The sequence below is a fragment of the Haliotis cracherodii genome, unplaced genomic scaffold (assembly GCF_022045235.1).
Source record: "Haliotis cracherodii isolate W230 unplaced genomic scaffold, xgHalCrac1.p SCAF_4, whole genome shotgun sequence".
Lineage (NCBI taxonomy): Eukaryota > Metazoa > Mollusca > Gastropoda > Lepetellida > Haliotidae > Haliotis > Haliotis cracherodii.
In genome coordinates this window covers 31,677,019-31,704,218 of record NW_027266297.1, presented here as the reverse complement: position 1 = coordinate 31,704,218, position 27,200 = coordinate 31,677,019, and the positions used below count along the sequence as shown (strand labels likewise).

The 27,200-nt window shown below is 37.9% G+C and overlaps 2 protein-coding genes across 2 annotated transcripts in view; one reads left to right on the top strand and one right to left on the bottom strand.

Moving 5' to 3' along the window:
• LOC139480559 (receptor-type tyrosine-protein phosphatase S-like) overlaps positions 1-27,200 on the bottom strand; it is a 140,931-nt gene that overhangs the window by 42,752 nt on the left and 70,979 nt on the right. The window lies entirely within an intron of this gene.
• On the top strand, positions 1,767-19,863 carry LOC139478201 (multiple epidermal growth factor-like domains protein 10). The gene is made up of 4 exons (XM_071260578.1): positions 1,767-1,908; positions 3,570-3,626; positions 12,874-13,288; positions 13,908-19,863. Exons 2-4 carry the CDS (start codon positions 3,575-3,577, stop codon positions 13,987-13,989), a joined length of 549 nt encoding a protein of 182 aa, XP_071116679.1. The 5' UTR covers positions 1,767-1,908; positions 3,570-3,574; the 3' UTR covers positions 13,990-19,863.

The following is a 27,200-nucleotide window of genomic DNA, read 5'->3' as shown; positions in this document are numbered from 1 at the left end:
CTTAAATTCAGCAGGATGAGGATGGGGGTACTATCACCTTTTCACAACCACCTGGTATCATCACTATTTGATAATGATTCGTATAATTGCTTTTGATATTGACGTAATCGTACAATGAACTATTAGCAGAGATTGCTTGTAATTAGGGGAAAGGTTCTGTCTCTTTAATTTAAACATGTAAACTGGAAAACGTTCTTTTATGAAAGATATAACTGTAAATTTAATAATGTTCAGTTTCATTTAAAGCATGAACTATACTCTTATGCATACTACTCATATATCGTATATTGTAATATTACACACACACACACACACACACACACACACACACACACATACATATATATATATATATATATATATACATACAATATTACTATGACTGATGTATTTAACACAACACATACATAAATACATACATGTTTTACAGTGTCTCATAAACATGTTTATTTTTTTTTATTGGGAGTTACTTGCGGTGTCAAACAACAAACAAACATAGAGACGGATTACTCTCTGGTGTACACGTTTTATATTTCACACATAGTTGTGCAGCAGTTACACACACTCTTTTGACAAACACTGCGTCAGTGACACCCTAGGGTTATTGTAACAACCATTGCTTGTGACAAAGTACGAATATGACAGGCCCATCCGGTTAAAGGCAACACAAGTGTCAACGCGGTTATTCTATGCTCCTCGTGAAGGGACGATTGTGGTTAGAGTTTACCAAGTCAACCGTGAAACTGATTTGCGTGTGTATCAGGTGCATTGCACTATAAGAATGTATAATCATGTACTATGGACATTGACTATTAATGTGGTTTACTGGACGTTTGTCTCGTCGGTTAAGGAACGAGAAGATACCACTTGTCAACTGAAACGATGGTCACCCAATAAAAGGGAACATTTACTATTAATGAGGTTTAATTCGGCTAAGGAACGAGAAGATACCTTTTGTCAACTGAAAAAATGGTCACAGAATAAAAGGTTTTTTTCCTCACAGTTAAGCCACTCGGTCTGTAAATGGAGCAGGTCAGAAACAGCATGTATGGTTCATACAGAAATACCACACCGTTATCTTAATGTCACAAACAAGATTGTAGTAAGAAGAAATAGACATAGAAAATTACAAGGAAATACCTTATTAAATAAGAGCTCCCCAAACTCACTCACGTACCCAATTATTATACATTATATATTTTTGAAATATGAAAAAATGTAAAACGCATATAATAAAAGGTGTCTCGCATTATTGTTTATTTCAGCACTCACCTGCTGATGATGTAGGTTCAGCCAATAGGCATTTAAAACGTATCTACTATCTCCTATATGTAGACTGTGTCAGTAAACATTCGGATGCCACTACACCTAGAGTGCTTTCCACGGATGAGACAAGAAAAGTAACTCTTCATTATGTAAGGGGTGCGTTGAGGAGAGAGGGACAGACACATCACCTTAATCAAATTACGGTATCATAAGTACAAAGATGGGATAGGGGAACCAATGTGAAATGTCACATAACCTTTGCTGATCTGAAGTTACAGGAACGGACCGGACATGTTCAGAAAAAAACATGGCTCAAACTCATGGAAAGTTACCAGTGTTTATGGTACAAGCAAGGACGTTTTAAAAAGGGTAGAGTCCTTTCTTTGGCGTTCGCATGCACAGCGGTGTCTTTCGACAGCGGTTAAACTTTGACCTATTTTTGGGGAGAGAGTTACATTTCTTAAAACTTCCAATGATGTCATTCTTCGGGGAAAACCATGATCAGTTTAGACCAATATAGATTTCCTGTCTCTCACAACAGTACAGAGAATCAGTCACTGATTGACAGTACAAACATGTTGTTGGTGTCTTAACTTTGCTCGACTTTTGTTACCTGCTGTCTGTGGGAGATATCACCATAAGGTAAGGAGCGGTCTTCTTGGGGACAGTTGGTATTAGACGACGGGTGGGCTGTAGGGAGTGAGGTGTTGGGTGTGTAACTGATTCGCTGGGCGTCCTGCAAAATCTGTATGTTTGTACACAGGAAACATGTGCGTGTGTACACTGATGTTAAATTGATAGTACATACGCTATAATGTTTTAAATATGAAATTATTTTGTCGTACCAAATCAGACGACAACTTATAGACAACTTCTCTGGGCATGGTTGAACACAATCACATTATTTGTTCGAGGTATTTCTGATAATTTGAGGGGGCACGGGTGGCCCAGTCGTCTAAGGCGCCGCGATTCGCTGTGCAGAGTTGCGTCCCTTGGGCACACCAGAAACCTATGATTGTGGGTTCGAATCCCGGTTCGCCCCGATTATGTTTCTAGGTTTGTCAGCACCATACCCGGGCTCGTGGGTTTCACCCAAGTGGTACACGTCTAAGGCCTGCATCACTTGTGGCTTTCCTCCCACATTAAGCTGACACGCCGCGATATAACTGGAAAACTGTTAAAAGCGGCGTTAAACCCAACTCACTCACTCACTCTGAAAACTTGGAAATCCCAGAACATTCGCCTGGCAATGCGGCTGGGAGAAGTCACTCTCTAGATACAGATGGGGACAACATTAGACACTCGAACATTCACAGCGAAAGCATATTTAGGCAATATTGACAAAGAATATCTTAATCAACGTGTTAACACCAACCAGTATTTGAATAACACAAGTTAAAGTAACAGCACGTGAGTATGGTGTAACGCCGCTTTAGCAATATTCCAGCAGCAATATCACGGCGGGGGACAACAGAAATGGGCTACACACATTGTACCTCTAAATCAAACCCAGGCCTTCGGCATGACGAGCGAACGTCTTAACCACTTGGCTACTCCGCCGCCAGGTAAACTATACATATAGAGAATCTCACCCGAGTGTCTTTTGATATCAAATATATCAACACGAGTTGATAAAAGTGGAAAAATTCCGAGGCTCGCCGAGGATTTTTGACACTTTTATCAACGAGTGTTGATATATTTGATATCAAAAGACACTCGGGTGAGATTTTATTTATCATCCAACATCATTCTTCCAACTTTTTCAATTTGTAGACAGTAATTAGCAGTGTTTTCAGTGTAAAAAGTACTGCTAACAGCTTCAGTAGCAGAGTCATTAGTGATGTCATTTGATTGTGACGTCATGATAACAGTGACGTCACAATGGTCTGCAAAGCATTGCGATGTAATTTCATTGCAGCGATGTCTACAGTGTAGATATCGCTTAAAAGCTTGATCTTACCCAAGCGATATCTCCTGTGGGAGCCAGTTTTGGATGATAAATTTTATTCCGAGACGTGGAACGCATTTTGGTGTTCCACAACTGTAGCATAATTCTATTTTCTAAGTTATCATTCCTTTCTCTTCAGATCGCGATAGGGGTACAAGTACACCTCTGTTGTTGTAGATTACTCTAAGTAGATTTCGTCCTTGGAAAAATGACCTCCACATCACCACCCCGACCACACGCAACAATTAGAGTTGCATCGTGTGAATTGTTTTGTTAAAGTAAGAAGTTACAGGGTATATGATTCTCCATATAGATAAACGATGTATTGTACATAAACGTATGTTGCCTTTACCAGAGACAATGCAGTTGATGTGTTGCTGTTCACTGTGGCTGATCATCGTCCATGGATCAGGTAACACAAATATTATATTTACAATCATTTTAGACTTTCCTCATTTCCTTTTTTATTACGGCATTTTGTTTGTTTCTTTGTTTGTTTGTTGTTTGACGCCGCACTCAGCACTATTCCAGCTGTGTGACGTCGGTCTGTAAATAATCGAGTCTGGACCAGACAATCCAGTGATTGACATCATGAGCATCGATCCACGCAATTGGGATACGATGACATGCATCAACCAAGTCAGCTACCCTGACCACCCGATCCCGTTAGTCACCTCTTACGACCAGCATGGGTTGCTGACCTGGAATCTGCACGGGACTGGATCATTCTGACAAGGAGATCTTCGGTAACAATACATATGGGTCATTTTAACAACACATATCTGATTGAAAACATAATTAATGTAGACGCTGACACGCAATGTCACACAGTAGACTGTCAAATATATTGAAGCAAAGGACAAGTTCAAGAAATGTTGTAAAGAGATGAAAATCGCTCATGAGAAGAAAATAGCTTCGGATATTTCTGAGGCCGCTGTAGGTAAAGACTGCAAAACATTTTGGACAGCATTGAAACATGCTCTCGGCAAACATTCTTCGAACTCAAACATTTCTCCAGACAAAAGGTTGTCTTATTTCAAAAATTTATTGAATCTGGAATTAAGTGTAACATGTGTCTATAGTTACAGACTTCAATGAAAATCACACTTGTGAAAACTGCGAACACTTCCCATTTACTGACCAGTTGCTGTCAAGTGTTATCACAGATACAGAGATCACTGATGCTATCTCAGGGTTAAGACAAGGCAAAAGTCCAGGCGAAGATGGCATTCCTAACTCCTTCTATAAGCTGTCACGGCCATATTTTACACCGTACTTGAACATTTTATTCAATAAGATATTTGATACAGGAATATTTCCTGATAATTGGAATATAGGCATGATTATCCCGTTATATAAATCTGGAAATACGAAGGACACATCAAATTACAGAGGAATATCCCTTTTGAATACAACTGGCAAACTATTTACTACAATACTAGAGAATAGGTTAAGATTATGGATGGAAATAAACAACTTGATATCTGAAGCGCACGCCGGGTTCAGACAAGAATATTCAACTACGGACAACATTTTTACTTTGCAATCTCTTGTTACTGAATATCTCTCTAAACCAAAAGGAAGATTTTATGCTGCCTTCATAGACTTTAAAAAGGCCTTTGACTATGTCGACAGAAAAAAACTACTATATGCCTACTCCAGAAAGGCTGTCATGGTAAAATGTATGTTATTCTTAAAAGTATGTTTAGCTCTGTGAAAGCATGTGTTAAAGAAGATTATGGTAAAACAGATTTGTTCGAAACAACGGTGGGTGTTAGATAGGGCTGTATGTTGAGCCCGATATTATTTACTTTCTTTATAAATGATCTTGTCACTGAAATGTACAAAAAATGTCAAAATAGTATATTTGTTTCTCAAGATATTGAGGATTTGATGCTGTTGCTTTTTGCGGATGATGTTGTACTCTTTGCTTATAATGTTGTAAGTCTTCATTATTATTATTATTATTATTAGTAGTAGTAGTAGTAGTAGTAGTAGTAGTAGTAGTAGTAGTAGTAGTATCATTATTATTATAAATTTTAAAAACAGTTTCATATTATAAATATTCTGGGGGTAATATTTTCTTCTAGACTGATTTGGACGAAATCATGTGAGAACCTGGCAGCTGAGGCTGTTAAGGCATGCATCCCTGTTTATAAATTATTCCCCCAAAAAATCATTCTTATCATTCTCAACAGCTTGTAGAATATTTGATTATAAAATAAGTCCTATACTTTTATATGGTGCAGAAATTTGGGGGCTAAGATATTTTGCATGTATAGAGAAAGTTCAAACTTCATATTTTAAATATTTTCTTGGTGTAGGTAAATATGCCTCAAACACAGCTATCTTAGGGGAAACTGGCTGCCACTATATGTTTGTCCAGAGTCAGATCAGAGCTATAAAATATTGGCTAACATTATTGCACATGGGATCAAATAGATATCCTGTACAATGTTATTACTTCCTTATGAGAAAGGTAAGCACAGTTGGGTGACAGATCTTAAAAATTGTTTATATGTTAATGGTTTTTCATATGTCTGTGACTACCAAAATGTTGGTGATGTAAATATTCTTTTGTATCAATTTCAGTAAAGACTAAAAGATGTTGCCTCTCAAAATTGGTTTGCAAAATTGATTGCTTCCAAATATTTATCTCATTATTCAAATGTTAAATCTTTGCTGAAAGTAGAAAAATATATTGATTCTTTGCAGGATAAATCTCTCAGAAGAACCTTTTGTAAATTTAGGATTAGCTTAGATAATTTTAATGTTCAGTTTCTACGTAAAACCCCTCAGATAATGAAAAAAGTGTATGTAGATATTGTAACAAGGGTTGTATTGAAAATGAAGATCATGTCTTTTTCACTTGTGATTATTACCAGACTTTACGGAAACATTATACTACTCAACTACAGGATATGTATGACGGTTACCTGTCACTTCCAAATATTCTTAACTGCAAAAATATCGATGTAATAAAACTGACTTTTGTATACCTGTATAAGATATTTGAATTTAGAAAAACGTGACTAAATCTATATTGTACTGACATTGTGATATAGGCCATGCGGCCCACATTACCGAATACATCTGTCTGTCTGTCTGTCTGTCTGTCAAATATAGAATCCTCAACCTCAATATTATCAGCTCTATGAGGAGTATTGAACACCATAAACACGCAATAAATGAAACATACCTTGTCATAAAAAATGTTGATCGCAATACAAATATATGCTGAATACTATTATTGTGCATTTGGTACAGTGTTAGCCAAGGTGGTGTGTTTTCACTTCGTGCCTTTAAACACTGCTTACTTTGCGCTGAGAGTATATACATTGCATTCTGTGGCGTATATGCAAATAAAAGAGACATCAAAACCCTTTCCACATTCATAAGAAAAATTCAACACTGGGTATAATGGGATAAGAATTGAAAAGGAAATTCAATGTCAATTGTGACAAACCGTTTGATCAGTTAAGGTGAAAAAATACACATTGAGCTTCTCTTGATCCGGAAGTATGGTATGCAATACACTGCTTGTATCAGCAAGTCGATAAAACTAACTATGCATTGGTTGAAGTTGATTTAAACCTGCAAACTGGAATTTCACGTCTTTATGTATGTGTTTCTATACACGCATAATAGCTCGTGGAATCATACGAACAGGTTGTTGCACGTGGTCCTGAGTGCTGCACACAGGGCACAGATCAGGCGAAGTTATTAATACAGTATTATTCAATATCTTTATTCAACGTACTGAGGAGGCCACAGGCCTATAGTACAGTCATGATTACAGGAGCAATTGGCACAATCATATAATTTCCAAACTTGATTTTCTTTGTATAAAAGCATGTATGTACATGTATGATATATGTACACAGAAAGATTTCTTATGTTTCAATGTTGCTAGTTGCCATTAATAGTTTAAACTTAAATGTACAATGGTTCACATGAAAATAAAAGTTATTAGTAAAGCGACGGACACCTTTCCATCATCATAAAAACTATCCGCTAAAAGCCGTCCACTGTACGATACCGTCTGTGTCATATGAGCATGTGTTTACCTAGATACCTATCAAATAGTGATGATACCAGGTGCTCGCGAAACAAATTCCAAATTTGACCCCTCAGTGACAAACAATTATGTCAGATGCAACTCCCTATTTTGACTAGCACAATATCTTCCAATGTTTTTTTTCAGGTGAACAACTCTCTTTCCCTTGCATGTGTTTGTGACCGGTGCGACCGGTGGGATTCATAGCCACATGCTAATGACGAGTTGGAATCGTACAATCGACTCGATACTTCTTATGAACATTGACAGTAGCGGGTGACCTCGCCAAGGTGACCACTACCAAAGTGACTGTCCTTAATTTCCAGATGAACGTCAGTATGTCACGTGATTACGTTGTCAATATACTGCGGAGACATACAGAACTACTTTAGGGGGATGCCTCAATGTCTGAAACTAACATACAAAATCATTAGGGAAAACTGACGACATCGATTCAGGCTATGAATGATGCGGGCTTTGGGGCCAGACGGATCATGTCGGGTCACTGAAATGAAGCGTCCATTCGAAGCTTAAACTGAGAATGCTCGATTTGCCAAAAGAAATCACTGAGCTCCACACTGTCGTGTATTGCTTCGGGAAATCCAACCGCGCCGCCTCAAGCGGTAATCTCCGTCATCAGCAGCCGTAGTATGACTCAAACACATCCCCAAAGTTCGCAGAACGTTAATATCAATCCATTTTTAGCAACAGCCGGGTCGGGATTTCTTTCCAACGCTAACATTACTGGGTGCAACGTTTATTGCAAGCGAATAGGGCCCGTAAGTCTCGCGAAGCGCTACTTCCGGTGCCAGCATTTCCGGTGACATGCCTATACTCGTGAACTATTTTTGCTTTCGAAATGCGCGACCGCCAAAGTTAACTCTGTAGACGGTACCAAGTAAACTACCACGCTTGGTTGTCACCGCTGTTGACAGTCGTAAAAGTTTACTTATTTCAGAATAATATGACCGGTTATTTGTCATTCCTGTTAGGTTTATTGGTTCCTGACTGACAACTGACAACCATGGGACCGTTCGTAAAGGTATGTGTTCTTTTCTTTACCTTTAAAATAATTTTGACAACCAGTGGGGTACTATCGTTCAGTCGTGTATTTATAGTCTCAGTGGACAGTGTTTTATGATTACTGAGGATGTGTTACCTGTTTCTGTGATGTAATATTATTTATGAACATGTAACTACTAACAGGTAGGCCACTTTACCCAACTTACCACGGTATTCTGGTATCTGACAGCATGAGCAGTGTCAAGGAAGCCGTGCCTTTGACAGTTTGAATAGGCATTAAATTAGGCAAGATTTGGAGGATAACATTTTGAAAATCTATGCTATGAATATATTTGTAAACGTGAAATATATTTTAGTATATTGTATTAATTTTTTTTTTAGTAATTATAGTACTCAATAACCCAGTCATGTGTTTGGAACTTAAAATTTAATATGCACTATATTTGGTCATATTTACCATGTTTACCTTTAATTAAGTAAATAATTTTCCATTAAGAAATTTGTTAGTTTTGAGAAGAAACTTATTTTTAAATATATTTTTTATGAAGGAGACAAGAAGGTTTTTATGCGATGTAGAAAGCCTGTGCATAAAATAGTTTGTATATTAAATGTGAATAGATATAATAATGCAGATGTACTACTACATGCTCTTTGGTAGTTTGCACTATAAGTTTACTCTCATCTACATGTACTGGGTGACTGTATGGAAGTGTGGATGTCAGAAATTTACAAGAAAGGCTCAAAGGACCCCCCCACCCCACACCCCACCCCCACCCCCACCCCCCCCACCCCCACACACCCCACCCCCACACACCAAAAAATATATATATATAAAAAGAAGAAGAAAAAAATTAATAATAAAAAAAATGTTTTATTTTTTAAATAATTAAAAGTTGAGAGAATATGAATGATCTCCTCTACTTTGGATGAATGACAGTCATTACTGCATGCCAAATAGATTTTCTTAGCCCTGCCTGTAAATATATTGATCCCAAAAATAATTATCCAAATTAAATTTAAAAAAGTTCTTCTCATCAACATGCACCAAAAAAGAATGTATGGGAAAATAAACATAAAAACTTATACTGTCACAAATCACTCAACAGATAAACAAATAACCATGAAGGCAAGTCAATACATTATCTTGATTACTATAATCTAGTATTTGAAATAAATATATCAAACCCTAACCTGTAAATCACACATTCCCCTTAATTTCGAATTACATTTTAACATGCATTATCATGGTTATAATAAAAGTATGTAAGTCAAATTGTTTTATTTTACTCACATATTTCAATGAAAGACCTCTTAGTCTCAGGTGGTTTCAGGTTCGTGCAACAAGTAACTGCTGTTAGTATTCCATATGAATATTCACAGTGATATACCTATTTTTCAAATTGTGTAAACATTATTTGTTAAGTCCGGTGATGAATAGAACTGGTGTTGGACAATGGTAATTTTACACTGTGTATGTACTTGATGTCTAGCTCCATGTTTTTGCAGAACATGAATGGGTTTTTTCTTGGTCATACAGGAGTGAATTTCTGCTGTACAGCAACCAAAAGATGAAGCAGCATCCAGCACACAGCAACTTCAAGTCAGAAGTGGCCAAAATCCAAGACAAATACACTGAATTATGGAGGCCATCACCAATGACATGCCCTACATTAAGAAAGATAGTTACTAATATATGAAGTGTAATGTTATTCTGAGGGAAGCAATAAAAGTGTTACACCTTGTCAGCAATATAATTGTTATGACACTGCAGACTGTGATTGATAGCAGGGGCAAGATTAAAAGATTAATTGTGATGAACGGTAGGGTTTTTTTAATTAATATTTCTGGTTGTGAGGCTCAAAAGTCCAAAACATTAATACATTCACCTTATCACTCAATCAACACTGATGAACACAAATTTAGTGCAACCATATTGACTTGATGCAGAGATAGAAACAATTGCACCTATTTTTCATATATTTGTGTATTTCAAATATTCTGCCAATAAATCCAAGTCAAACAAATGAGGTAACTGACATGTCACATTTTCCGCTATCCATTTGGACCAATCTGTTTTAAGATCTGCTCAAGAAATGTCAATGTTTATTGGCTATTGTCCTATGAATCAGTGTAATTTGTATGCTGGACCCTAAAACAGCGATGCAAAAACAAGACATGTTGATATTTCAACAAAGAATTCATTTCACAAAGCAACAACTGCTATGCCATTGGTTAAGTTAAATTTTCATTGGTAAGCATCTGTTGTATTTTTGGGGAAACTTTTGACCCATTAACTGGAAATCTATTATCACACATTCCATGTGCATTGTTATGATATTATATTCAATATCAATTCAGTATCATGGCTGATACCAGAAAACTTTTTTTGTATGGCATTATCCCAGACAAAAAACAATAAATAAGACTCAGATCTATTCAGTAATTTTATTTCAAGGTCATGAGTATTAAACATTCATGGCAAACATCCCAAATGCCAAGCCTGAACAAATAAATGTGCCAGCATGCACTGTTACTGGTGTCAGTATCTAGATTCACACTGGACTTTATGAGATGTTCTGCAACACCATGTTGATGACAAGTAGGTCCTGTTCCAGCAAGTGTCCAATGTATATGGTGTATTCTGATGGTCACAGACATCATTTACAGAACCAGTACTTCAGATAGATCTTTAATATGTTTACACCTGTATACACAACAAGAGTTGTTCTTTCATAGGCAATGCAATGCTTGACCACGAAATATTCCAAGAAATATGTTATAGTCCGAGATGCTCTTGAGGTGAGATGCTCTACTTGTGAGTCAGATGAGGAAATCGTTCTCCCCTCAAACATTGAAATATGGCCCAACTGCAAAAGATAAATAACACTTATGAGATCATATAATATATACTTCTAAAATACCAACCATTTCTTACAATGTCCACATCAAGATATAATTAATAAATTAAGCATGTACATTGTAACTTCAACTGAATATGATAAACAAATGCAAAATGGGGTTGTAATGATCAAGTCTATTCACATAATACAGAATACATTTAAGTGAGGTCACTTTTCAGAGATCTTAAAAAAACACCGCAAGGATTTAATCATCATTATATACAAATTAGATTAATATTTTTTGTGTGTGAATAAAACCTGATTTTTCAGTGCACATAACATTATCATCGTGATATTGGCACATATCCTTATTTATTAACACAGGCACCCCCATAAGTCTCCTTGCACAACATTAAGTATTGACAAAATTTGCATTGCCAACATGCACATGATAGGCATTCTTTAAATATGACTATAGTTTGTGTCATCTCCCCTGGACCTACACATATAATTCTGTGACGTTCCTGAAAAGGGGTGAACATTTATTATTGGAAAAAGTTCAGGATAGATGTAATGGACATTTGCCATAACATTGTATGATGCATAAACCGAGAGCATATTGCAAATACCTTCACAACAAATGTTTATGTTCATTTTTCAACGCCATCACCATTGTACGTGTGATGATGAACCATGAACCGACCAGTATTGCCTTATCAACACTGACAATTATACCAACTTATCAGAAGTGTGCAAAAAACTTACCTCAATATTTATGAATGGGTAGCGGCCAGTTTGACATCGACCATAGGACGTCTTGACAACACTGCAACTGCTTTGACAAGCCAAAACTTGCTATTCATGTTCCCCATCTCGAGTGTTTTAATGCATGTGACAATGTCATGTTTTTCTAAGTTACACCTGCGTGTTCCAAATATGATTCGTCGGGCCCTGTCCGACGTGACACTGCTGTCGCCATTGCAGCGAGACGTTGTTTGTCACCGGAAGTACTAAATAACGTTAGGTCTCGCGTAGTCCCGTGACCTACTTACACCCCCTATAACATTGCCGTAGCCGCCATTTTCTGCCGTTTGTAAAACCAAGGGATGTCACTCCAAACGGAATAATTAGGACGGATGACGTCACGACGTCACGACTCTCCGCGTTGATATAGTTCGCTTTAAAAAAATAAAGTTTGATGTTGGATTGTTTTGGTATGATTTATGTATCTGTCAATATAAGGATTGAAGTTGTATTTGTTGACGTTCATCAGCTGATGAAGACAGTGCCTCAAGTATCATGGAATTTGCTCATGTGAGGCACTGTCTTCATCAGCTGATGAACGTCAACAAATACAACTTCCTTCCTTAAATATGGAAAGGGTTTTGTTGCTTTTATCTATGAGGAAGCGCAGCATTTCATTTATTGTTTATTCAGTAAACATGATGTCATTTGCTTTCACGTTATATTTTCAAGAAAATGATAAAGTAAAGTACGGTTATAACGCACTCAAAGGGACTTCTAATTTTAGTTCGTTATAACCGTAGTTCCTTATATGCATATATACAGCATAACTACAGCAAATAGTCTGGACCTAAAAAGTAATTTCGTTATATCCGTCAGTCCGTTATAAGAGTGTTCGTTATAACCGTAGTTTACTGTATTTGTCATAAATTGCAAGTGTGCATTGAGTACAAATCCTTTTTCTTGTTCAATATTTGACCTGTTTCCTATTTCAGTTGGTAACCGGACGTGTTCTGACAACTGCAGAGAATACCATAAAGAACACAAATGTGATGAATATAATGAAGAGTGTCTACATGGCTGCAATCGAGGATGGTGGGGACCTAATTGTTCTAAGTCATGCAGCAATAACTGCCGTAATGAAACATGTAATCAGCAAACAGGAAGTTGCATGGGTTGCAAAAATGGCAAAACAGGTCAAACTTGCTCTAATGATTGTCCTCGTGGATGTCAAGACAATATCTGTGCCATGAAGGATGAGAAATGTGAGAACGGTTGCAGAACAGGCTACTGTGGGAGGAAGTGTGACACTAGCTGTTTCCATGTACCCGTTGGACTAATCACTAGTGCTGCGTTGGGATGTGTGCTAGTTTTGGTTGTAGTCCTTGTTCTCATCTGGCTGGTGCTGAGGTAGGTAGTAGGTGTTTGTCTATAATTTCTCAATAATTTAAAAGGTTGACTGACTGACTGAGTATGGTTTTACGCCGCGTCTAGCAATATTCCAGCAATATCCCGGCGGGGGACACCAAAAATGGGCTTCACACATTGTACCCATGTCGGGAATCGAACCCGGGTCTTCGGCGTGACGAGCGAACGCTTTAACCACTAGGCTACCCGACCGCCTTGTTTAAAAGGGATAGACTCCCAAAAATACCAAGTTTTCCATACTTGTAGTAAAAGGCCACTAGAGAGGTTCGGGTGGTCACGGTTAGTTACGTGGCTGAATGAGTGTGGTCGTGCCAGTGGCGTAGATCATTGCCCATGCTTTCAATCATTGGTTTGTCTGGTTCACATTCGATTATAATTATACCAGTCACCATGGTATTGATGGAATATTCCTCATTGTTGCGTTTAACAACATTCATTCAATTTTAGACTGTTGTTTCTAGTTCATCTATCTCCTCATTACACAGTGTGTATGTAGTTAGCATATAACAAGCAATAGCATTACAATGGTGACACGGTTAACGATCTTACACTGTGCAGGAATTACTTAAATAAACGATGTGTCCGTGCATATTTTTTTCAGACGGTCTTGGAGACAACATGAGCCTCCTCAGTACAGCGTTGTGATGACAAACCCAGGCACTTACCAGAATGGCAGGATCTGAGGAGTTGTATGTTATTAATAAGAAGATGAAAATTACACGTTACAGGCGTTGAGGGTGTATTCATCCACGAATAATTTGGAGACCTGTGAACCGTGGGGGGGCATATTCGTGGTGAGGTGAGGTGAAATGGGGTTTAACGTCGCGTGCAAGATTATTGCACTTATATAGCGACGTGCATGTACGTGTGTGTGTGTGTGTGGCTGCTTGTACTAGACCTGATGCCGATTTATAGTGCTAGCTCACTGAGATACCATGCAGCAGTTTAACATAAATACCCCATTCAGACACAGTTTACTGCCTCCGAGCCGACCAGTGCTTGTTTTATGCCCTTAATGCCGAGCGCCAGACAGGGTAACAACAAGTACCATCTTTTAACGTATATTGACCTTCCGCTCTATGGGCGGACGCTCTACCTCTAGATCACGGAGACGGTTTGGGGGCATATTGGAAATGGCTCTGTCCTACCTGCTGGTTGGTTAGGGTGTGATAATCTTATGGTCCATCTTTTGGATATTTATTTTAAAAACGTTGAGAACGTTGGTTGAGAACTGTTGTATATTCCGGTGAAAATAAGTGAGTGAAAAGTTGTTTCAGGCCACGGACATCAACATTCCAGTTATATCAAAGTCTGGGTCAGGAAGTTGTTGAATGCCTATGATATGTATGATGAAAAAAATAAGCGACAAATCCATTTCCATAATTTTGAGAAATATCCACCGAAAGCAGAGTCCATGGTTCGAGTCTGATTATAGCGTAAGTATGTGTTTATGAATCACTATCAAACTGTTCTGATATGTGTTCGCGAATAGGTAAGCGTATCCTGACCCACCTGTTGCACTCGTCACAAACACTTGCAAAGGCAAGGCTATTCTTCATTTTAAGAAACCACGGCAACACGTGATACACGTTACAATAAAGAATTGCATGGGACATTTTAGGCACCGTGTGATGCGTGCAAAAATTAGGGCATGTTCTCCTCATGTCCCCCATAAATCTTTTTGAAAGCTATCCTGAGGCCTTGGCCTTAACCCTGATCAAACACCTTTAGAGCAACTGTTGTGTGACGCCTTTTTAAATCTTCATAGAAAGAGCATGCTAAAGAAATGAGCCAATTTTAGCAGGCTACAAGCATGACGTATCCTCAAAATGACATCGATCAACTAATATTAAATCTATTGAAATCAGACATGATAGTAAATATAATCGTTTATGACTGGTCAATCAAAGATTTCAAATCCAAATTAAATTCCTTGTAGATGTCTGATAAAACAGACGAATGGTCGCCTGCACCTCAACTGTGGCTAATATTTAGTGCAGTAGCTTGTTTGTAAATCATAGTCAGTAGGCATGTTATGAGAAAATATAGGTAAATATGAGAAAATATAGGTACAAAAGCCGAGTTATGATTACTTGTATATTAGCATATGCGACAATACAAAAGTGTATTAAAATGTCAGGGACACCAGAGAGCTTGAAATTGGCATGTTTCTCGCTGAGGTGTTCGTGAGGTGCAGTTTGGTAGCCCAGTGGTCAAAGCTTTCGCTTGTCATACCGAAGACCCGGGTTCGAAAGAAAGAGAGAGAGAGAGAGAGAGAGAGAGAGAGAGAGAGAGAGAGAGAGAGAGAGAGTGTGTGTGTGTGTGTGTGTGTGTGTGTGTGTGTGTGTGTGTCTGATGAGCTTAGGTATTGTCTTTAGTTGAACATATCAAAGTGTTCCACCATGAGAACACCAAGTTCTATATATTACAGTGTGAGTCGGGTAGCCTAGTGATTAAAGCGGGATCGATTCCCCACATGGGTGTCCCCCGATGTGATATAGCTGGAATATAGATAAATGTGGCACAAAACCCAAATGACCCACATGCTCCATATAGTACGCCAGTGTCTGATAAGTCCTTTTAGAATAGTTGTATTCTCGTTTCAGATATTTCTTACATTTTCATTTATATCAAAGTACTGTACATATAAATGAGTCATTTTCAAAATTTGTGAGATTTTTGGTGCCTCTGAATTTCAAAAAACAAATATTTCTTTTCCTTGATTTTGGTTCATTAATACCAAAACAACATGTTTTAGAGTTAAGGTAGAGAGTTTGCAATCTTAATGAATCCTAATATTGCTTTTGTAGACTTTTAAAAACGAAATATGGAAATTACAAGTCACTACTGTTACATGTTGTAAAGTAAGGATTTTTTGAAAAATTGTTATTTGAACTGGGCTTTTTAGTGATAATATCATTTTCTGCGAAGAGTTGTACACAGAAAAGTCAAAAGAAACCAAATTGAAGAAAATATTTTAAAAAATATGGTAAGCTTGGGTTTGTCAATTTACATTTTGATAAAATTTTAAGTTATGACACAAGTCTTCTTGTACTAAAACATTGTTTGTTCTGGCAGATTTCTTTCAGAACATACAGTTACATGCTTATTTATTAGATAATAACAGATAAAACAAAAAACAAAAGGACAATAATAATTATTTTCTATAATTTAGGCCAATAACAGTAGTGACATTACATGTAACAGTAGTGACAAGCATAACAGTAGTGACTTTTTGCTGAAAGAGGAAATTTTATATGACTTCCACATTCAATCTTTCAACGCAACAAACAATGTTATCAAAAACACAAACACATCATATCAACTGAATAAGCTTTAATTTGAATGAAAAAACCTGTCTCACTGGTTAACATGTCGGTTTTAAGATGAAAAACATTTTCAAAACAAATGTTGTTGTAGAAGAATGTTGAGAATTTGGTAACTCACAAAAAAAGCACATTAACATTATTGACATGGGACTTTCCATCTTCCCCCTTCACCCAGAGGTGAAGATGTCTCTTGAACATCCTGCTTCGTGGATTTGTTTGGATTCACTGGTGTCATAGGTGTTTCCAAACTGTCCAGAGGTGAAGATGTCTCTTGAACATCCTGCATCATGGATTTGTTGGGATTCACTGGTGTCATAGGTGTTTCCAAACTGTCCAGAGGTGAAGATGTCTCTTGAACATCCTGCATCGTGGATTTGTTGGGATTCACTGGTGTCATAGGTGTCTCCAAACTGTCCAGAGGTGAAGATGACGCTTGAACATCCTGCATCATGGATTTGTTGGGATTCACTGGTGTCATAGGTGTTTCCAAATTGTCTCTTATCACTGGTGTCATAGGTGCAAAACTGTCCAGAGATGAATATGCTTCTGGAGTGCCATCTCTCCTTTTGCCTGTTACGCCTTTGGTGTTCCACCGCATTCATACCCATCTTTGATTCTTTGCACTGAAAAAGCCAAATATATGATTGAAAACATAACAATTAAAGAAAATTTCACAACCCGAGTCACTACAGTTGCAAAAACATGTGTTAGATGAATGGAGAAACTATGTTGACAATTACATCAAAGCCACCAGAGTCTTCTGAAATATTACAAGGAAAACATAAACAATATTCAAAGACGTCAACCGGAATAAATTTGGTTTCAAGATACCTTATCACTAATCTTACAGTAATCTATGTCACTACTGAAAACATAAACCTATTTGTAACCAGTTGGTCAAAACCCTTATAACCTTTGTCACTAGTGTTACAGAACCACTTAACTCATGATATTGGAGAAAATATGTCTACAAATATTTCAGTTCAAGTCAATTTTATAAAACTTAAAGAGGTATGTTTTAAACACATATTAAAATTAAGAAACACTAAGTTACAACATATTCTTTCAAATTGTAAAATCCCTAGTCACTACTGTTACAATTCAGTGTCACCACTGTTACAACATATGCACTTCAAGTAAAACTGTTGGTAATTCAATGAAATCGGTATCAGTTTTTGTGAAACAGTTTTTAATGAGAAATGCACTTTGAAAGTAGTTCTCTGCAATTGTAAAACTTAATCTCCAAAACCATTTTCTTACAACATTAAATCAGTTGTCACTACTGTTACATTTTGTGTCCCCACTGTTACAAAGCAACTAAAACGTATGACTAAAACTAAAACAGCTATGTCAATCAGTTCAAACAAATCTGTGAAGCAATGTCAAGCTTACATATATTATTGTTTCAAAACAGCTATGAAAATTAGCTAACACTTTTATCAATGCACTTTAGTCAAAATTTGTTACAATCGCTAAATCTCTAGTCACTGCTGTTACAATTAAGTGTCCCTACTGTTACAAGTTTTTAAAATACTCATTACTGTTGCAATCACATATGTAAATTTGGTAATTTTGATAATAAATTCATAAAACTTAATTGAAACGACATATATTAGTTTGAATTGTTATGTAAGTAAAGCAGAAGCTGTATTGCAATCCATTTCAGTCACAACTGTTACCATCCTTCGTCACTACTGTTACATATACTTGCAGTACTGTCTGTTTTCTGGCCATGCATGTGTGCATTTTTCAGATCTTTCAAGCAAAATTATTGTATTCATTATGATAATTATCTGTACAAACAGCCATGAATTATTCTTTCAATTTGCCTGCAGAAAACTAGTTCAACTGACAATATGTCCCCACTGTTACAATGTCTGTCCCCACTGTTACATTATAACACAAATGACATTGTAACAGTAGTGACCGTAACATTAGTGACAAATCACTTAACTTTCATTTCTAAAATAATGATTGCTCCCTTAGGATCAAAAGACACATGATTCCCAAACTATACACAAAATGGAAAATCAGTACCCATATGCACACAACAATTATATGACATAGGTTTTCTTTCAAGCCCAGTAACAGTAGTGACGTAATAAAACATGAGATATGAAAAACGACTCACCTTATGTGTTGTATTTTTTTTTATTTCTGCAGTCTCCAAAAAACAGGCGCAGCAATGTTGACATCCAAAAAGCAAGGCTTTGGAGTGAGTGAGTTGGGTTTAACGCCGCTTTTAACATTATTCCAGTTATATCACGGCGTGTCAGCTTAATGTGGGAGGAAAGCCCGAAGTGATGCAGGTCTCAGACGGTTACCACTTCGGTGAAACCCACGAGCACGGGTATGGTGCTGACAAACCTAGAAACATAATTGGGGCGAACCGGGATTCGAACCCACAATCATAGGTTTCTGGCGTGTCCAGGGGACGCAACTCTGCACAGCGAATCGCGGCGCCTTAGACGACTGGGCCACCCGTGCCCCCCAAGGCTTTGGAACAGGAAGTAGTTTAAGCAGTCAGCTAGGGGGACGCCATTTATTCGAACTATTTAATTCTGATAACAGTAGTGACATGTAACCTTGTGACAAGCATAAAAACGGAAAAAAATCAAATATTTTTCATTCAAAAATATTTAAATAATTTGTTATACTTAATCAAGAACATCTTGAAAGATATATGCAAAAATGTCTGACAAAAACTAATTTTGGATTAAAAATTGAACATCATGAAGTTGGGCCATCAGGCTTGTGACAAGTTAAAATGGGCAAAATTTGACCCTTCAAAGTCATTTTTTGGAGCTCAACTATAATTTATAGCTATTTTGTTTATAGTAGTATGTGCAGACATATAAAAGATACAAATTAAGATTAAAACACATTTTTAGAATAACATAATTAATGAGATACTAACATATAACAAAAAATCTTACAAATTTTGGAAATGACTCAAATAAAAACAAACATTTTCTTATTCTGTATAGATTAATGTAGTTTTATGTAGCGAATAAATATGCTGTAAAGTATTTCACACTGAATAGTTCGGATTTAGATCCTTTGCCACAGTGTTGCTGTCACACTTGTCACGATTGAAACCAACAGTTAAGGTGTACCAAAATTCTGTTCTTGTGGAATAACATTTCTAGTTGCTCATCCTTTGACATTTGCATCATTAGATAGCTATTTGTTACACTGTATGCATTGATCATTCAAATAAAGCTAATTACGGACATACTATATTAGTTTTTATTGTTTCATTCGTCAGTTTGTATAGGGCGTATTTATAGTGTGTAGTTGCAGAGTGAAATTACATGGTTCAAGAGGGGATATCAGAAAGTTTAGAGGTGAGGTGAGGTGGGGTGAGATGGGATTTAACGTCACGTCTTATATAGTGACGTGCATGCATGTGTGTGTGTGTGTGTGTGTGTGTGTGTGTGTGTGTGTGTGTGTGTGTGTGTGTGTGTGTGTGTGTGTGTGTGTGTGCTAGTACTAGTCAGGACTGATGCCGATTTATAGTGCTAGCAGATACCATGCAGCAGTTTAACATGAATACCCCACTCAGACACAGTTTACTGACTCCGAACCGACCAGTCCTTGTTTTATCCCCTTAATGCCGAGCGCCAGACAGGGTGACAACAAGTACCATCTTTTAATGGTATGACGCGGCCGGGGATCGAACCCCGGACCTTCCGCTTTCCGGGCGGACGCTCTACCACTATGCGGTCAAGAAAGTTTTGAGCATGGGACTTTTAGGTTGTCGTTATGCTTACGTTTGACATATGTCAGTATTGACCTGTGTTTGGTGAGTCATTTCTCACAATTTGGCGTGCGACAATCTAGTCACTTGCTGAAAATTGCCTTCAACTTTTAGGTGCCCTACTCCATGAGTATGGCACAGTTATCAACATTTGATCCTAGAAGGTCCATAACAAAATAATATTGAAGAACGGTTGCCTGAATGCTGAGTGAAGGAATTTCAGGGTGGAAGAATAATAGTTTGGAAAAACACCAGCTCTGGTTGACCCCTAACCAGCATCACGAAAGAAGACATTGATGCCGTCCACAACCTGGTACTGAACAGTAGGCGCATTTCACTCCATGCGTTCTTGCAGTTTGCACATCGTTTTTTTTATTCATTCCTCAATGAACCGAAAAAAATACACCGTCAATGCTTATAAATATATTCGACAACGAAAACATGCGTTATATACAATGGTTTTACCAAAAACAGTTGCACATATCAAAGCAGACAAAAATGACGAGACTGATAAACATTCCAGGTGTTGGGATACATATTGTGGTGTGACATGAATCAAGTGATTGTTTAATTCATACACAAAGGTTTACACGCCCACAAAGTCAGTAACCAATCAACCGAGAGTAGGATTAAAACAAAGACCATAGGACCTGTCAATCAAGGCGAGAGGAGAGAAGAACTGCAACAGTCAGACTGTAACGAACCGGAACAAATATGTCCGGGAGAAGGCGGCTGTTTCAAACGGCATGGTCAGTTACAGTCAGATTCAAACTTTAGTTCCCCGAGAACAGAGAGACGTAGCTGGAAAACAGCGGGTTAGAAATGAAAACCTGAAGACATGGAATTTGTGGAATCCAAGCGAGCGGCAAAAAAAAAACCCACACGAGCGAGCCTGCACGTTTGCTGTTTCATTCCTCGGCTTTCTGTCTCAAAGGGTAATTTGGACAATGGATATGCATGAATTTCGCTAAATGCCCTTTGGAGGACGATACACGTGAGCAGAAGTAGACTGTAATATTGGGATTCACAGACATTCCGTAAGAATAAAAGTAGTACACCTCGGTGGGCGTGGCTTAATGTTTTACATTCATTAGGAAATGGATGCAATCAAACGTGAGCAGGTAATGCAGGAATTACAATGAACACAGCGAACATTTAATTATTCCTCCATGAACATCTTCATATGTCAGAGTTTTGTGCCCGATGGGTCTCAAGAATGCTATCACCCACATCATCACCACCACGACATAATCGCCACTTTCATTTTCATTTTAGGCTACTGACACATGACTAATGAAACACTTCGGGTCTCCCAAAATCCAAGAAGTTTAAAGCAACCAGATCCAACGAGGAATGCCAGGAACAACTGTAATCGGGACACCAAAGACATAATACACATCGATTATTTACCACGGTGATGAATGGTGAATATCATACTAAATCATTGAAAAGATAGCGCGAGTCCATCAAAGAGAAGAGTCACGGCAAACGTCGATGTGGTAGTTTCCTCGTCCAAGACATGTTCCAGTACACCAAAGTTATGTCGCAATGTCTGATGTACGAGAATGTGTGGATACATCCCTCTACCCCATCACATAATTCGCCAGCTCTGGTTCTTAGTGGTTACCATCTGTTTTCAAATTTGAAAAAAACCCAAAACGTCCATGGTCAGAGGTTTAAGGAGGACCAAAAACTGGTTGATAGACAAGCATTTGATAAAACAGGCATAACCGACCATGTATACTGTTTGTTTGTGGTTTAACGCTGCACGTTAAACAACGCATGACCAGACAATCCAGTGATTGACAACATGAGTATATATCCACGCAATTGGGATCGATGACATGCATCAACCAAGTCCCCCGGGCCCTTTAGTCGCCATTTACAACAAGCGTAGTCACCTATTATGGGAAAAATGGGTTGCTGAAATCCTATTCTAGCAAGTGTATGCTGAACTGCAAGGGGGCGGTGTTGTTACTGAACTGCAAAGGGGCGGTGTTGTTAAATAATTAATGCTCACGGCAATATTTCAGTTCTATGTATGCTACGCCCCAAACGTTCTGAAACACCGCCGTAGTCCATGAGAGTGTACAAACTGTGTTTTTCCTGTTTGAGTGAGTGAGTGAGTTTGGTTTAACGCCACTTTTAACAGTATTCCAGTAATATCACGGCGTTTCAGCTTAATGTTGGAGGAAAGCCCGAACTGATGCAGGTCTGAGACGTTTACCACTTTGGTGAAACCCTCGAGCACGGGTAGGTGCTGACAAACTTAGAAACATAATTGGGGCGAACCGGGAATCGAACCCAGAATCATATTCTGGCGTGCCCAAGGGACGTAACTCTGCACTGCGAATCGCGGCGCCTTAGATGACTGGGCCACCCGTGCCCCTCCTGTCTTAATGTTTATCGTATTTACCTAGCTGTGTTAGTCCCACAGATGTATACGTTCAAAGCCACAGCTAGGTGTTTAACTACAACTTGTTCACGCACAATAGAACCACTTGATATGTCGTTTAAGACAATTTAATGTATGAGCTCTCGTCAGTACGCCTGACTCGAACAAGTGATAAATCAATAAAATATTCGACTGTCTCCTGTATCTTTGATTAAAAGATGCCCTTTGACTCTATTTAAAACTTTTACTGGAATAAACGCCTTTTTGTGTTAAAATAATTCTCCTTTGCCAGATTAGTGCATGTTGTTTAACGCCACACTCAGCAATAGTCCAGCTATTGCATGCTTGTTAGCAACCCAAACGTCCGTCTGCTACGAGAGCGCCAATGTACTCAAAGGGAAGTAAATCGTGCAGTCTTGTGATAACTGTACTTTAGTTTTATAAATATCTGGACTGACAAATCTTTCATGAACTTAGGGGGAGTTAAATCGTTCAGTATTATGTACTGTGCGTGGTTCTATAAATGTCTCGTGTGACAGTCATGTAATGATGTGTATATATATTTTGTTTGCAAGGACATTCGATTGAAAACTATTAAATTGTATTCATATCCAAATTAAATTGAGGACTTTACACATGCACATGGTCACTTTCAATCCTAAAGAAGGAAAATATTTTGTCTTTTGTAGCAATTCTTACTCAGCTTATATTTATTTATGTAACAATCAGTTTATTATAATGATATGGCATTTTTACACATAATGTTGGTCCTGTTGTTTCACGAAGCGAATCTTTTCACGTGTTGTTTATATCAAATAAGATAAAAACATTAGATAGATTCTACATATTGCATTTTTGTTAGTCTTTCTTCATGGGAAAGGTATACACATTTTATGATGCACAGCAGATATATTTTCTGCATTATTACTTGCTTAGAGCCTGTGAATGGTTTCTTGAAATCTACAGTAAATGTACTTACAAATCGCGTTTGTTACGAATAGTTGTCTCCTGCACTGTATATTATTCGAAACAATTGTTTTACGTTATGTCTCGTGCATCTCCCAGGTGTACAACCTGCTATATGTTCAGTTAATCAATATATTTAGTGATGTTTTAAATTGGTATGTCAATCAAAGCGACACGACCCTGAAGTGTATCTTTTCAGTGTACGACTCCGACTACTAGTGTATCATAAGCATGTACTTAGGGATTACTATCAAATAGTGATGACACCAGGTGTTTGCGAAAAAGTGAGTGTATCCTGCTCCACCGGTGGCACCCATCACAAACACATGCAAAGTCAAGTCAGTAAGCAACCTCATGATGGCTCTGTGTTACGTTTTATTGTCTTCTATTTAATTATTATCTGCGTTAGGGATGCATAGCCTACGAAATAAATACGTACCTAGGCAATTATTTGAACTTCCAGCACAACGTACGTTATATATGCTGCTGGCATTTACCAATATTGAATTTAATTATTCAGCTTCCAATGTTTGTTTGGCATCAAAAGTGTTTCCAAAATACAATTAAGGTCTAGAACAATACATGTTTTTTTATACATTATAGTCGAAATCGTACGTTAACTCTGCCTTTAGCAGACATTACTTAAAAGTATATTTTACATGGCTATTTTGCTCTTTACGTCCAATATAATCTGTTTCGGCGGATAATCAAGACTGATTATTCTTTGCTTTGACGTTTTATATGTATGATTGTGGAAATGTATTTTATCGCTTCTATTTAGTATGTTGCTTAGCAACACTCGCTGTCAAGATATTGTACATTGTCCCACATTGTTTGTCTGTTGTTTAACGCTAAATATCAGCAATATTATGTTAAATGAAAAAAAAGATTTTTAATTATTTTTTACATGATTTTTTTTTTTTTTAAATCTGATTTGATTTAAAACTTTTAAAACCTAAAACAAAAATCGCATAAAACACAACTGCTGATGAGTATCTTAGATATCCTTTCTTTGAAAATAAATAAATTTGCGTTTTTTGGCACAACTTTACATTTCCAACATGGTAGGGGACGTGTGGTTGCATATTCACTTCTTACCCCGGTCTTCTTTGAACCAGTATACGTTTACACTTAATTACCCAGCAACAGGTTACTTTTTTACAAACTGTTACAGGAACGAGTGTTGGTTAAATAATCAAATTTAACAATTTTTAATTACATAAAAAACAACTCGATATACTTTTACTTTGCCTGTCAGTGTACATGGATGGGTTGACATTGCTCGGTAGCAGATGGTTGACATTGCTCGGTAGCAGATGGTTGATTGCACGTATCATCTCAAATACGTGGATCGCGGCAGATAATGCCAATCAATGAAGTGCCTGGTCCAGAGCATATATATAGGATTATTGTTAAGCGTGGCGTTAAAAGGCTATAAACAAACAAATCGTATGAATAAAGGCAGTTTATTTTAAGAGTAGGGCCACAAAGCCCCTTTATGAGACCATGCACTGATTCGGGTATATGCAACGATAAGATTTCAATGAGCGCAATACGACTGAATGAATAAAGGTTCAGAGTGACAAAACACTCTCCACAGGACTGCTAGACAGGAGTGATGACTTCAACTATCCAATAGTTCAATTTCACATCATATCGAGCAATATTCCTGCAGCTACAGCCCTTGGTGTCTACATTTCACAACTTCTGCTCAGAAATTGTTTGATCAAGTCATAGTCACAGAAATTATGTCCGATGCAATTTCCTATTTTGACGTGTACCATATGTTCCCATGTTTGTTTCAGTTGAACAATTGGCTTGCCTTGCATGTGTTTGTGACGGTGCCACCGGTGAGGTAGCATACGCTCACCTTTTCGCAAACACCTGGTATCGTTACTATTTGATAGTATTGTCGGAATTGTACAATCAACTGCAGAGATTTCTGTTGTATATCGAAAGGGTTTTGACCCTTTATATAACCTCCATGCAGATGCATGCGAGTTGAACCCAGAGGCAGGTGGATCGGAACACAAAGTTTGTGCTGGCTTGTGTAATTGACCTACATATATGTTTGGTCACGACAGTGGGACCGACGGGTTACACGCAAGGCGTTTCCCGGGAATCCGAAGTTGGAGCGTCTGCGATGGGTCCTTTATGATAAATCTATTTGTGTAATTGACCTACATATATGTTTGGTCACGACAGTGGGACCGACGGGTTACACGCAAGGCGTTTCCCGGGAATCCGAAGTTGAAGCGTCTACGATGGGTCCTTTATGATAAGTCTATTTCAATGTCTGACGGTCACACACGTTTAATAACGTTTGGTCCGTAGCCTGGAGGCACATTGCAACTTTAAAAGTAGGTTGCTAAAAATGATTAAATATCTTCCCGGGGATAGGATCAAATCAGTAAATGCGCTAACCTGTAACTGGATTTTCTGAGCCATCACTTGCTCTCTGCTCTGCGGCATCAAGTAGCAAATACTTGCTATTTTTAATGCAGATTGTGTGAGTGACGGATTGAACTGGGGTGCATGATATACTTACATTTTAGACGATCTTTTAGATCTGCAATCACCACCGCGTTTAATTGATCTTCATGTATTTTTCACCGCTAGTTTGCCATTTACGTCCAATGGAATCTGTTTCCGGTAATCGAGACTGTTTTCTGCTCTGGCGTTGAGTGTGAACTTCTTCGCCGATTTCAGTAGGATTCGCTCAATACGAGGGCCTGTAAAACGATTCCAAGTCTGACTAATTTTCAACTATGGGCCATAACAAAGGGTCAATGTAGTACATTGTTTGATAAAAGGCGACAATGCTTGCCGTAAAAGGCGACTAACGGGATCGGGTGGTCAGGCTCGCTGACTTGGTTGATGCATGTCATCGATTCCAATTGCGTGATATCAATCACTGGATTGTCTGGTCCAGACTCCATTATTTACAGATCGCCGTCATATAGCTGGAATATTGCTGAGTGCGGCGTAAAACAACAAACCAAACCAAGCCAAGACATTGTTTGGGTAGTTTATTGCAAGTGTATTTGGTCTGTTGAGGCCGTTTGTATATTAGTAGCAGCCATGTGAACGTCATAGGGGTCCAATTGGACACAGAAACGAGTTTTTGACTCCAGAAAAAAATACTGGCCAAGAACGTCATGATCGCATATCACAAGTGTTTGTGAATAAGTGCCCTAGCCTTTCCACTGTTAAACGTTGGGCAGCTATGTTTAAGGCTGGGAGAACAAGCCTTGGTGATGACCCTAGGTCTGGACGTCCCTTAACTTCCATCAATGATGATTCAATCAAGGAGATAGAAAAACTTATACTGCCAGATAGACGCATTACCATTGCTGAACTTGAGGAAGACACGGGTCAAAGCCATGGATCCGTTGAAAATATTCTTCATTAACATTACAGATGAATAAGATATCTGCTCGTTGG